Source organism: Theropithecus gelada, chromosome 2 (genome assembly GCF_003255815.1).
Source record: "Theropithecus gelada isolate Dixy chromosome 2, Tgel_1.0, whole genome shotgun sequence".
Classification (NCBI taxonomy): Eukaryota; Metazoa; Chordata; class Mammalia; order Primates; family Cercopithecidae; genus Theropithecus; species Theropithecus gelada.
In genome coordinates this window covers 53,884,612-53,899,138 of record NC_037669.1, presented here as the reverse complement: position 1 = coordinate 53,899,138, position 14,527 = coordinate 53,884,612, and the positions used below count along the sequence as shown (strand labels likewise).

At 46.6% G+C, this 14,527-nt stretch overlaps 1 protein-coding gene across 2 annotated transcripts in view; it reads left to right on the top strand.

Moving 5' to 3' along the window:
- Nucleotides 1–14,527, top strand: part of SLC6A11 (solute carrier family 6 member 11) — a 121,336-nt gene that overhangs the window by 55,253 nt on the left and 51,556 nt on the right. For both annotated transcript variants that reach the window (XM_025376316.1, XM_025376317.1), the window contains one exon: nucleotides 2,937–3,071. In XM_025376316.1, the coding sequence (XP_025232101.1) occupies nucleotides 2,937–3,071 (135 nt within the window). The remainder of the gene's footprint in view (nucleotides 1–2,936; nucleotides 3,072–14,527) is intronic.

Below are 14,527 nucleotides of genomic sequence, written 5' to 3'. Positions count from 1 at the left end.
TCCAGCCTTTCAGGGTGTGTCCACAGGACCCACTGTCACCAATCTTTGCTGGTTCTAATTTCCCATTTTTGAGGACTGTGTTTAAAATCTCTGCTTTGTCACTTACAAACTGAATGACTTGACTTTTCTGAGAGCATTGATTCAGAACTCTAAACAATGGAATTGCTTCAAAATTATCCTCAGCCACCTAATAAACCGTGTCACTGTAGTAATTGAGGAGCAGTCTTCTGTACATGGTGCCTGGGCACAGTGAGGGTACATTTGGCCAGGTTATAAGTGACCCTCTTAATGACTCCCCACTGGTTTAGTCCACCCAATATAGACTGGACATAGCATAACCAGCAAGCGTAGTCACATCAAAATGTGAAAATAACACAGGGTTTGCATGGCTGTCATGAGTGTTGCAGGTTGTGTACATAGGTAGCCTGGTGGTTGAATGTGTGACCTTGGAGTCAGGCAGGACTTGCTGTGACCCCCATGTCTGGTTGCCATTCATTCACTGGGCAATCCTGGGCAAGTTATGAGTAGCTTCTCTGACCTTTGTTATGTGTAAAAGGATAATCATGCCTACTCATTCATGTTGAATGCTTCGTGTGTGGAAGTGCTAAGTAAATGCAGCCATTGTTATTACCACGTATAAAGGGCTGGGCATGGAGTGGGGATGTCTTGTTGCCTTCTTCCTTCCATCCCCATTTTCCAAGTCCTGAATTCCTCATCATCCTTTATGGGCTGACACCTCCTTGGAGAAGCCCTTCTGGACTGCTCTTGCAGTGAGGGACTCACTCTTTCTGTGCTCTTCCATTCTTTTTGCTCCCCTGATGACATAAGGCATGACCTCCTGTCTATAAGTCTTTCTTTCCTACCACCTGGAAGTTGCTTGAAGCAGAAATTTCCCTCCTGTGATTCAGTCTTATTTTTACCTTCCAGGACCTAGCTCAGTGCTTGGTGCATGAGAGTGTTTTGGTGAGCAAGTGAGTAGGTGGATGAGCTGAGTGAGTAAAGGAATATATGAATGAACAAATGGGTGGAGGACTGAAGCACTGGTCAAAGAAACCCTGGGTTGAACGGGAGTGAGAGGCTGACTTAGAAAGCTGGAAGTCTCAGGGCATAGATTCTAATATCTGGGAAATGGGAGTCTCTGAACCAAAGCTTGCATGCATATCTGCATCTGAGCACATTTGGAGGGAAGGTCCTTAGATTCTCACAAGTGTCCCTGGACCCCAAATGTCAACAAGTTGCTGATCTGAACAGATGGAGAGGGCAGGCCCCACTGAGAGGACAGAACCAAGTGATTGGAGGTGTGAATGTGACAAAAGAGAGAAGTTAAAACTGGCAGGACACTGAGTCCTGCAGGGACCTCAATTAAGGGGTGTGGCCGGCACCACAGGCAGCCCCTGGGACAGGAACTCCTACAGTCCCTGCGGGCCTTAATGCCTCCGTCTAGGCAGCTCTTGTGCGAGGAAGCTCAGAGGAGGTTTGTGTCTTTGACTGTCTTGATTCCTATCCAGAATCCACTAGCTAAAAGGGTCTCTCGGGTTCATTGGGTCCAATCACCTGCCTCCAAATAGACTAAGCCCAAATGGTTCCAGGCAGGCCCTAGGTTTTTACTGCCCCCAAAGTCTTCTGCCCTTTTCTTCCTTTCCCTCCCCTCTTCTCACCTTCATTATTTTATCCTGTTCTATCCTATCCCATCCTATCCTATCCTATCCTATCCTATGCCATGCTATCCTAGCCTAGCCTAGCCTATGCTATCCTATGCCATGCTATGCTATCCTATAATATGCTCTGCTCTGCTATGCTATGCTATCCTATCCTGTGCTATGTTATCCTATGCTACTCTATGCTGTCCTATGCTATGCTATGCTGCACTATCCTATGTTATGCTATGCTGTGCTATCCTATGCTATGCTATCCTATGTTATGCTATGCCATCCTATGCTATGTTATGCTATGCTATGCTATGCTATGCTATGCTATGCCATCCTATCCTATTGTACATTAGTCTAGCCTATACTATCCTGTGCTATCCTAGTCTCTCTTTAGCTATGAATACTTAACTTTCAGTAAGAGCTGTGGCTTTTAAAATATGAGTTTTGACCCAATAGTGAATTCTGAAGTGGATTTAGAACATCATGACCAGCTTATTAAAAAAAAAGAATATGATACAAAATATTAGCATGTATCACACATGTGTTATTTTGTGAAACTTCCTTTTCAGCTCTACGTGTGGTGGATTGTGATGTATATTTCTTTCTGTGTTGTGGTCAAAAAAATTCAACAAGCATCACTCTCAAGCACATCACAGGCACTCAGTAGATAGCACCGAAAGACCTCGCCTTTGGTGAGGTATGAGGCAGGAGGACAGACCATGTTAGGGGTCACTTCTTGTTGCTGCACCAGGAAGCCCTTCTTTCCTTTACCCCTTCTGTGGCCCACTCCTGTCACCCCTGCTTCCTTTTCCTTTTTAATTTTATTTATTGTGGTAAGAACACTTAACATGAGATCTGCTCTCTTAACGTATTTGTAAGTATCCAATGCATTGTTGTTGACTGTAGGGGCAATGCTGTCCAGCAGGTCTCTGGAGCTGATGCATCTCACTACTGAAACTTTACACCTCTTCATTAGTAATGCCCCATTTCACCCCTCCCAGTTCCCCACAACTGCCATCCCACTCTTTGATTCTGTGAATTTGACTCTTTTAGGTACCTCACATGAGTGGAGTCATGCAGTATTTGTCCTTCTGTGACTGGCTTGTGCAGATGAATGGATCAAGCAAGTGTGGTCTATACACAGGGGGGAATGCTAGTCAGCCTTGGGAGACAGGGTCCTGGTGCAACATGCAACAACACGGATGCACCCAGAGGACGTTGTGCTGAGTGAAGTAAGCCCATTGCTCTCACCCTCTTCTTGATTCTCTCCTCTCCTCTTGTGCCCAGGTTGTATACGTGACCGCAACATTCCCCTACATCATGCTGCTGATCCTCCTGATACGAGGGGTCACATTGCCTGGGGCCTCGGAGGGCATCAAGTTCTACTTGTACCCTGACCTCTCCCGGCTCTCCGACCCACAGGTAAGAGTCGCTTGCTCAATGTGCAGCATCAACCACCACCACTGGGAAGCCTTCTGCAGAGCCCCTGCCACTGGCCACTGGGATTCAACAGCTGGTTGAACAGTGGAAAGCCTGTGAACTCTTTCCCAGAATAATTTTAAATGCATAAATTTAATACGTAGGAAATCAAATATTTTAAAATACCGTTACCAAAACATTTTAAACAGACCAATTTGTGACATGGGGATAGATGTACATTTTAAAATGAGGACATTACATAGCCAGATCCAGCAGCAAGTCTGACGACTACTGTGACTTTAAAGCAGCAATGAGCCTAAGTGACGTTTCAAGATAGCTATACCATGATATGAAAACATCTGGAATTTCTATTGCTAACAGGACTGCAGTTTGTTGCCTGCATCTAAAATTGAAACAAATACTACATTTCAGTTAGAAGTTAACTAAAAATTAAAAAAACAACAAAAAAACATTTCTACCCCAAATCACAGATCTCTGCAGTAGTACCTCTCGGTGAGAGAAACTGGGTCTTTGTTCGTGATTGATTTTCTTTGTGGGAGTAGCTCATAGTAAAAAAAAGAGTTGGAGAAACTGGCTAAGCTATCAGTTGTCTTTGGTAAGGCATTTGTTGTTCTGAGTGGTGAGTAGTAATTGTGCCTAAGGTTCTCTAAGTGGGCACGTGGTGGTGTGCCCTGGACTATATTAAACAGATAAAACCAGAACATCTCACAAGCCCGGTGGTTCTCAACCTCAACTACATGTCAGAAGCTCTTGGGGAGCTTTTGAAAACGTGAATTCCCAGAGCACAACCCAGACCAATTAAAATGAACTCTCTGGTTGCAGGTGTCAGTATCTTTTAAAGGCCTCTAGGTCATTCTAGTGTGTGAAGTAACTTAATCAAAGACATTTGAGCGGGCGAGCAGGCACTAATTTTTCTATTAAAACACAGAACACATGGAATCAGTACAGTTTCCAAACAGGAAATGAGGCTTGCAGGAAATTTCAAGTCTGCGATCTGTGGCTTCCAGCCACCTCCTGTTAGGGGAGCTTGAGGGGGAAGCATTTGTTGGGGGGATGGTTAGTGCAGCTCAGAAGCCCCTCATCATGGTGGGCGGAGTGGGAGGTGAGCTCATTTTTGTCTCAGTTTGCCATGCCTTGCAGGGCCTTGAGGCTGAGGATACCCCTAGGCACCTGCATGGCATTCTGAATTGCAGGCAGAATCCCTGGGAAGAAGGAAATTAGCTTCAAATGTTGGCTTTGCCAGTTCCTGATCTCTGATGGCAAAGGCTCAGTTGAAGGAGCAGTTTTGGAGAACATATTCTACAAACCACTGGTCGGTCTGTTTTTATGATGGCCATGCATTCTGCCTTGATCCAAGACAGATTTCCCCTTCTCTCCTCTGCTTATGGGCTTCTTTTTTCCTGGTAGTCATTCAAGAGCCACTGAGTGTCACCCAGAGTTTCCAGATCTGGCTGATCATCCGAATACCTCGGAACTGGTTAAAAATGCTGATTCCAGGCTCTACTCCTGGAGATCCAGTTGCAGTGGGTCTGTGATGGCACCTGGGCATCCATATTACTAAGAACCCTCAGAGGCGATTCTTATAATCAAAAAAGTTTGGGAAAATCCAGGTGGCACCTAAAACTTCAGAGCCCTGCACACACACACACACACACACACACGCACACACACACACACACAGAGAGAGAGAGAGAGAGAGAGAGAGAGAGAGAGAGAGAGAACGAACACAGAAGTGAGTCAGGCCAGGCCATTTTCTACCATCTCCTTCCTTTTAGGCCCTGGCCACCAGCCAGTATTAAGTAGTGGAGAGCACATTGGTCTGAGAGTTGGGACTTGGGTTCTCCTGGTTCTGCCATGGATCCTGAGTGACCGTGGACAAGTTCCTTCTCCCTTCCCTCTTTCTGGGCCTCAGTTTCTCCACTGGTGACATGAAAGAGTTTTCAAAATGGATTTGGAGAGTCCCTGCTTTTCCATGAGCATAGGCTGGCAAACTCTGGCCTCTAGGCCACATCCAGCCTTCTGTCCATTTTTATAAATAATGTTTTATTGGAACACAGCCTGTTATTTGTTTACATATTATTGTCCATGGCTGTTCTAGCACTCAAAGGTAGAGTTGAGTAGTTGAGACAGAAACCCTGTGGACCTCTGTGTCGGGGGGTGGTCCCAAGATTACCTACATATTTGGTAATTTAGAAGGATTCACAGGACACAGAAGCAGTTATACTCATGGATGTGGTTTGTTTCTATCATCAGTAAGACAAAGACAGTCACCAGGCAGAATGTGGAGGAATCCATACACAGGTTTCTCACTTTCCCTCCCTCCTGTCTGGAGCAGGTATGCAGACTGTGTTCCTTCCTCCAGCAAGGAAATGTGGCAGCATGCATGCAGGGTTTCTGCCCAGAGAAGCCTTCCTGCAATGCAGAGTCCAGGTTTTTAGTGAAGGTGTTTTATTACTGCACAGGTACTCCCTGCCTCCATGATCAGCCACAACCCTCTGACTTCCAGACTGTCAGAGGAAACACAGGCGTTTACCAGAAATCACATTGCTGTACAAATGGTCTAAGCAGGCAGCCTTTATGGGATTCAGTGTTCCAGGCATACAAAACAACCATGTCACTTAGTACCACAGGGAGCATCCTAAAAGCCCAATTCCCAGACACCAGGCAAGAGCCAACACTACAAATGGGCCCAACTTTGGAGCGACATTGGGCCTGCTCTGTTGACTCTTTCCTACAGGCCTGCAAAATCTCAAGTGTTTACTGCTTGGCTCTTTCTAGAAAAAGTTTGCTGACAGTGCACTGGAGTACCCTCAGGGGCGTGTGAGCAGGGGCTGATGGGCCCCACTCCACCTGACCCCCGGCTCCGTCCTTATTGCTCTCCACCCCTGCTGCCACCAGCCTAGTCCGGGCCACCACCATCTCCCACGTGAAAACTGTAGCAGCCCCCTAACTGGTCATCCGGAAACGGCTCCTTGACCATCTAGGCCACTCCCCACCCAGCAACAGAGGGATCTTTTTGAGATGTAAATTCGATGGGCACCTCTTTTGCTTAAATCCCTCCTGGGATTCCCTGTGGTCTTCGGCACAAGATCCAAATGGTGGGGTCCCCACTGTCCTCTGTGAGCTGCCTCCTGGCTGCATCCCCTACCGTTTTCCCCCTCTTTCAGCTCATTCCAGATATTGGCCTCCTCTCTGGGCCTCCAGAAGACATGGCCTTTCTAACTCAGGGCCTTCACACATGCTGTTTCTCTGCTGGAAACACTCCTTCTTTCTTCCCCAGACCCGCCTTCCCCACCTTGGCTGAGCCACCATCCACTCATCCTTTTTTTTTTTTTTTTTTGAGATGGGGTCTTGTTCTGTCATCTAAGCTAGAGTGCAATGGTGCGATCTCGGCTCACTGCAACCTCCACCTCCCAGATTCAAGCAATTCTCCTCCTCAGCCTCCCGAGTAGCTGGGATTACAGGTGTGCGCCACCACACCTGGCTAATTTTTGTATTTTTTTTTTTTTTATAGTAGAGGTGGGGTTTTGCCATGTTGGCCGGGCTGGTCTTGAACTCCTGAGCTCGTGATCCACCCACCTTGGCCTTCCAAAGTGCTGGGATTACAGGTGTGATCCACCGTGCCCAGACCACCCATCCTTTAGGACTTAGTTTAAACATCACTTTCTCAGGCAAGTCTTTTCTGACTGCTCAACCATGCACCACCCCCCAGCACCCAATACTTATTTTCCAAAGCACCTACATATCCTATATATTTACAGTAAAATATTTGTGTGTATATATAATTGTGTGTGATCTTTATTTGTTCAATGTCCATTTATTGTTGAACAGATATTTTCCGAGTGCCTACTCTGTGTCAGAGATTATTGTAGGCATTGACAATTTTCCACAGGGTGGCCACTGGCTGAGATGGCAGCTTGGGAGCAAGGTCTGTATCTGCCTTTCCTACCATTGTATCCTTAGTCCCTGATGAGCTCAATGCCTGATACACAGTAGGTGTTCCTTAAATGTTTGTTGAATGATAGGAATAAGGGCTATTTTCATTTTTCACGAGAAGGTTCTCTTTAATAAAAAGTCTAATGACCTCCAGATCACCAAATCCGTGAGCTGTAATGTTTTTTGATTCTCTATCAGTGATGGCTAGGAAGCGTGCGTGTGTGTTTGTGTGTGTCCCAAAAGCAACTATGTCCCCAAAAAGCAACTGCTGATTTTCTGTGGCATAAATAAGGATAGCGACCCCAAGAGGGAAAGAAAAACAAAACCCCATGTATGTTGGTGATTTTTGGAAGCTGGGGTATGCTGTAGGAAGAAGCCCAATGTGGCCTGATTCCAACTGTCCCCATTTGTGGATACCCAGCCCATGAAGAAGCAGGAAGCACTGGTTTCCATTCCTGTTCTCCTGCAGTGGTGATATGACCTTAAGTAAGGCCCCTAGCCTCTAGGGGGCCTTGTCCCCTCCTCCCTCAGTCACACGTTGCACTTGCCTGCCCCAGCAGATGGCCTTGAAGGTGGAGTCATTTGATGGCCCAGTCATGGAGAAATGTTTTTTCTTTTCAATTATGTATGTATGTTAATAAGCATTAGGAATAAAACCAGGACATAAACCATATCAAAACCATGGCTTTATTGCTATTATTGCTAGAATGAAGCTATATATATGATATGTATGATCTCATACACACACATATATACATACATACATATATATACAGATTGAGTATCCCTAAACGCTCCAACGTTTGAAACTTTCTGTGTGCTGACATGGCTCTCAAAGGAAATGCTTCAATGAGCACTGGAGCTCATTGGACATATATATGCCATGTATACGATTAAAAGTGAGGCTAATTTAAAGGCAAATGTTAAAAAATTATTAAAACAAACATGGACATGACAAATGTAGTGCAGGTGGAAGGTGGCTGGCCAACATCTGAGGCATGGTGCTGTGGGGGTAGAGAAACATCCTAAGCTAGTCTTAGGACTTCCATAGCCACATGGTCACCCTACAGACAACTGAGGCACAGCTCCCAAATTTAGAGAGAGTAGATTAGTAAGAGGGGTCGACTGGAAGTATTTTATCATGAAGTCAGTGAAAGTTTCAATCTTGTATCTCTTTGTAATGTTGCCCTCTTAGCAAGTCCGGATTATTTGTTTGTTTTCTGAAAATGATCCTTAGTTTTCCTATACTTCTAGATATGATCCTGCACTTCAAATTGCACCAAGAAGAAAAGTTCCCAGATAGTGGAAGAAAAGTTCCCAGCTGTAGGCCTGGCTGTTGGGCTAGTTTGGGAGTATGGGCACCTTTGTTTCTTTGGGATAATCCAGCAGTTGTAGTATTCGCGCCTCTTGCAGCTGTGAGAAATTAAAGGGGTGACTCTGTAGCCAGTAAAATCTCTCCTACAAGTGGAGAAATAGGAAATAGGAAGGAGAGATGATTAGGGGAGGAAGAGAAGCCTGCAGGAAGTCAGAGGGCTGGGCCTCAGGCTGAGCTCCAGGACACATTCAAGTCTCCAGCCTCTGAGCCCCATTGGTCCCCAGGGCTGCTCCATCTAGTCCCTTGGAGGATGAGGATGAGCTCAGGTGGACTGAGGGCCGGGAGGGGATGAAATGAGCACTTGGCAGGGAGTCCTTCCTAGTCTGTGGACTCCAGGAGGGCAGGAATTACAACAATCATGTGTCCCACTCATCTATCACCAGAGCCCAGCAACCCTTCCTTAATTTGTTCCACTGGTAGTTATTCCCCTGTGCCTGTGACAGGTACTCAGCATGTAGAATGAGTAAGAGCCTCCTTGTCCCCAGGGAGCACACAGTCTGATAGGTAAGGGTGGAGTCTCACCTCTTCTGGGGTTCCCTCCCTAGAGGAAGAGGGAAGTGCGGTTGGATGAGACCAGAAGTTCTCCTCCATTCTTACAGTTTGTTGAGAAGGAGTAGCAAATTTTTGTTGGTAATCATCTGAGTGCCAGAGCCTGTAAACGACTTATGCCTTTTATACATTAGAGTGGGCTTAAAGTGACTGCATTTAGGCTGGACACAGTGGCTCACCCCTGTAATCCAGCACCTTAGGAGGCTGAGGCAGGCGGATCACTTGAAGTCAGGAGTTCGAGACCAGCCTGGCCAACATGGTGAAACCCCGTATCTACTAAAAATATAAAAATTAGCCAGGTGTTATGGCACATGCCCGTAATCCTAGCTACTCTGGAGGCTGAGGCAGGAGGATTGCTTGAACCTGGGAGGTGGAGATTGCAGGGAGCCAAGATAGTACCACTACACTCCAGCCTGAAGGACAGAGCGAGACTCTGTCTCAAAAATAAATAAATAAGTAAATAAAATAGAGTGGCTGCATTTGTACCGTCACTTTCCCTCTCTTGCCTTTCTAGGAAATTCCTGGGAAGGTCCACTGGGAAGTCAGGAGGGCTGTTAGCTGGTGCACCTTGCGTTAGAACCCCAAAATTGCCTTGTCTCTTGTGGCTCCATGAGGGGCCAGCCTGCCATCATGCTCCAGTAATAACCATGGGGATGGCATGTTATCAGCAGAGCTTACTTCTCTGCAAACGTGTGTGGGGTTCATGAAGACTGGGCCTGGGCATGTGCACCCAGTTTAGCCCTGTGGCCCCTCCATGATCCAGGATCTCCATTAATTCCAGACTGACCCCAGCTCCCCTTCCCTCAGGATTACAAGGGGCTCAGACATGCCTATTTGCTATGTCATTTACATTTCTAAAGGGGACACAGGGCATCCAACTGGTGCAAAGCTCTGCACTCCAGCTTCCAGCCTTATACAAGGACGTTCCCTGGGAGGGTGTTCCTGCCCCTCCACTTGCGGGCGGCAGGGATTCTGCATGAAGGCTGATGAAGTGTTGAGCCGGGTGGCTGTGGCTGCCTTCACGGTGGCCCCTTCATCCTCCCTCCCAGCCAGTAAAGCCAGAAAGGGTGAGAAGAGCTTAGCTGGGAAACCTGAGGACTGAGATGGCACAGCAAGTCATTTCTACTCCTTCTTTGGAGACGTGGGAGCCATTTTACTTTCCTGCTCTTTATGCAAAAGTGGGGAGAATACCTTCTCCACTGATCAAGAGAGAGAACTGTGAAAATTGCTTGAAAGTCTAACGGGGTGCGCACCCAACCAGTGCAGTCACAATGAAGGTCCCAACCACCTTATTTAAAATCGCACCACCACCCCCCGTGCTCCTGGCACATCTCATCCGTCCTCCTGGCTTTCACTCATCACCATCGCAGACACCATTCATTTTGCATCACCGTTCTCCACCCACTAGGATGTACGCCCCATGTGGGTGGAGGATGTATCTGTTACCCGCCCTGTTCAATCTCCAGACCTGGAACAGTCCCTGCAACACAGGAAGTGCTCAGAGATATTTTTTGAATGAGTCAAAGGAAGGACCAAACAAACAAACAAACGAAGGAAGGAAAGACAGAAGGAAGAACAATTTCTAGTACAGCCTGTGTTATTTTGTGTTATGGTTGCAGTTGTGGGTGTGCTCTTCAGAAAGAAGTATTCTTGGTGTAGTGGGATCTGGTGTGGAGGGGAGGAAATGGGAGTCACTCTGCTGCCACTGGCCAGAAGGTGACCAACAGCCTGCCCCTTGACCTCTCTGGGCTCCAGGTTCTCACCTGTGCATTGTGGGTGAGAATATCGGCTGCACAGGGAGGAGGCAGTGGGGCAAGTGTGCACATGAGGCCCAGAGCACCTCCACTTCTCCCTTCTGGCACCCAGCCCAGGGCCTGGGAGCCAGAAGGGCTCTGGAACACCAGCGGCAGTCCTCATTTTTGCCTCCACCTCACCAGCTCTGGGCAGGATGAGTCAGGGTCCCACAGCCCAAGTGGGGGTCTTTGAACTTGGAACCGAGGACCTTTATTGTGGATCCAGTAAATTAAGTTTCTCGTCAAGAACTGGAAGTGACACAGCAGCTTGCCGCTTTTGTCCCCCAGCAGTTTGCATTCTGTGGTCTGTTATACTTTCTAAACATTTGTTCGTCTTCACTGTCAGCCCCGTGTTCTCTCTGAAGTGTGAAGTACTTCCACTCCATTTTTCTCCCCTCAAATTTTTACTTTCTGTCTTTTCAGTCTTTGGGGAGCTAAGGGGATCTTGCAAGAAATCATATTGTTCCTGCCCCAGATTCCCGCTCCTCTCACTCTTCATTGTGTTTCAAGTGTGTGTTTTCAGGGCAAGAACAGAAAGGCCTGTCACAGATCCAAATGGCGGGGTCTGCTTTCCCGGGGCACTGGTGCACCAGTTCCCCAGATCCACCTCCTCTGTGCAGGGAACTGGAGCCTGAGGCTAAAGCGTCCAAACTCTGGGGCTGGCATGAAAGATGCCCACACTGTGAGAGCACCTCAGAACACCAAATGTTCCCTGCCTCCCCACCCCACAAAAGGATGAATCAGGGAAAACAAGACCCCAGTTCAAGACCCTACCTGCTGAACCTCACAGCTGTTACCATGGAATTGCTGCCACCTGGTGGCAGTGTACTCTGATTCTAAGCAAGGACCCAAAGAAAATTGGGCCTTCTGGCTGCTGGACTTTCAAACCAAAATGTCTGTATTGCCGTCAACGTAGAGACATCATATACGGTTTTGAAAATATTGCAAACCTCACTGAGGTGGGAGCCACTCCTTGAGACTGAAAGTCCCCCAAGGTTTCCTTTCAGTGTATTTGTTTCTGGGTTAGCTTCACTGTTCCTAATACCAAGCACTGGAATGTAAAGTCAGATCATCACACATGGCTCTTATTTTCAAGGGAATGACAGTCTCTTGACACAGACACATGATTAAGCCAGTGACAACAGTGGTGCAGGGCGGTGCTGGGGTTGGAACTGACCTGACAGATGCACTCCTTCCAGTCAGAGGGTAAATTCCTCCGTAATTAGAGTTGCATTACTGATCTAACATCGCGCACATTTAAAGGTAGTGGATGTTTATTCTTTTCTTGTTTCATTCCTGGCTGTTTCAGCAGTGTCTTACGATCCACAGTCCTGGAGGTTGAAACACTGCTTGGGTACTCATAAAACTACTGATGCTAGTTATCATTGATTGATTGCTGACTCTATGCCAGGTATTGTGCTTTAGAAACTTGTCTTTTAATTTATCCAATCAGCAAATAGTTGAAAATTATTATATTTTAGACATAGGAGCTAAATGCTCTATATAAGTAAAATTCTCATGACCTATAAGATAGGACCTGAGGTCCTTATACGTCATCTTATAAGTCACGAGAATAAGCCTATGTCTTAAAGGTTTTACCAATGAGGGGACTGAGGCTCTGAGAGGCTGAAGCTTGCACAGCCAGCAGCTGAACCCAGGTGAGTCTGACTTGGCTGTGTAAGGGATGCAGTGCTGAAACTGTGTCGTGTCTGATTTTCCTGACCTCTCTCTGTCCCTGCCCAGTCATGAGCTGGCAATCTGGCTCTGGAGTCTCTGAGCATCCCAAAGCTATGTGACAGCTTTGCAAGAATCCTAGAATCTTAGCCTTGGGCAGCTTTAATCTCCCTTCAGCGCAGGAATCTTCTCTGTGGTAACCTGGTCAGCCTCCACTTGGCCCCTAATGTGAGAGGGAGGCCTGTCACCTCCACTTTGGGACAGGGTTTCATCACCTGCTTCCCAAGTTGAGACATTTGTTCATTCTATAATTTGATTATTCTTTCTTCACTTATCTGCTTTAGTTTGTCAGTCCCCCACTTTGGGAGTATCTACCAAGGTCCAGCATACTAAGTTAAGTGCAGCCTGAACAACTGAGGCACAAGTCGGCCTCCTCCGGGTGAACAGAATAGAATCAAATCACCTCCAAGGTGGGTTCCTGCCTCCTCTTGCTCCCCGCTGCTCCCTTTCTCACATGGCAGACCAGGGAAGCTTTATAAAAGGGATCCTGGATCGTACAACCTTCTGGCATTGTTCTTTGAATGTATTTTCCTTTAATTATTTGAATGTATTTATATTATATATTTATAGTAGCTACTTTAAAATCTTTTATACTACGTAGTTTAATTACCGGGTGACAACCTTAACCTTGTGTAGGCTCAACATTGTTTTCTTAGTGCAGGTCTGTAGAAATCTGGACTGTTCCCAAGCCCCTCTAACTCAATAGGACTTGATAGGATTCCAAGCTCTGTCTCCCCTGTAAATCTCATCAGGGCTTGGCTTTAGACTTAATTAGGATGGGTGTAAAGTAGTTCTGACTCTACAGCATGGGTCTCAACTGAGGAAGCTTTACCTCCCAGGAGACATTTGGTAATGTCTAGAGACATTTTTTGATTGTTACAATTGGGGGATGTTGCCAGCCCCACCTCTACTAAAAATACAAAAATTAGCCGGGTGTGATGGCGTGCGCCTGTAGTCCTAGCTACTGGGGAGGCTGAGACTGGAGAATTGCTTGAACCAGGGAGGTGGAGGTTGCAGTGAGCCAAGATCGTGCCACTGCACTCCAGCCTGGGCAACAAAAGCAGGACTCCATCTCAAAAAAATAAATAAATAAATCCCTCCCTAGACCCTATGACCTAACAAAGCCCTTGTTTTATTCACAGGGCTGATGGCTGTCTGAAGTAATCTCATGCTTATTTGTTGATGTGTTCATTGTTAGTATCCCCATTTAGAAAGTGACCTCCATGTGAGCAAAGAATTTGTCTGTCTTATCCATTGTGAACTTCTCAGCACCTGGCACAGAGCCTGGTGTATGAGAGGCTCCCAGTCAGCACTGGATGAATGGATGGATGGATGGACAGACGGATGGGTGGACAGATGGATGGATGGATGGATGGATGGATGGATGGAAGGAAGGATGCACAGATGGATGATAGATGGATGCATGGATAGATGGATGCATGAATGGGTAGATGGATGATAGATGGACAGATGGATAGATGAATGATAAATGGATAATGAATGGGCATATGGACAGATAGATGCATGGCTGGATGATGAATGGATGGATGGTTAATGAATGGATGATGGATGATAGATGGATGTATGATGGAGGCTTGGATGGATGGATGGGTGGATGGATGGATGGTGGATGCCATATAGTGATTTAGATGAAGGAACATAGACAATCAGAGAACAACAACATTATTTTCAGTCACATGTCCTGGAAAAGACTTTATGAAACAGTCTTTTTTTTTTTTCTTTTTTGAGATGGAGTCTCACTCTGTCACCCAGGCTGGAGTACAGTGGCTTGATCTCAGCTCACTGCAACCTCTGTCTCTCATGTTCAAGTGATTCTCCTGCCTCAGCCTCCTGAGCAACTGGGATTACAGCTGTGTGCCACCACATCTGGCTAATTTTTGTATTTTCAGTAGAGACAGGGTTTCACCATGTTGGCCAGGCTGGTCTCGAACTCCTGACCTCAAGTGATCTGCCCGTCTCAGGCTCCCAAAGTGCTGGGATTACAGGTGTGAGCTACCATGCCCTGCTGAAACAGACAGTCTTTGATTTGA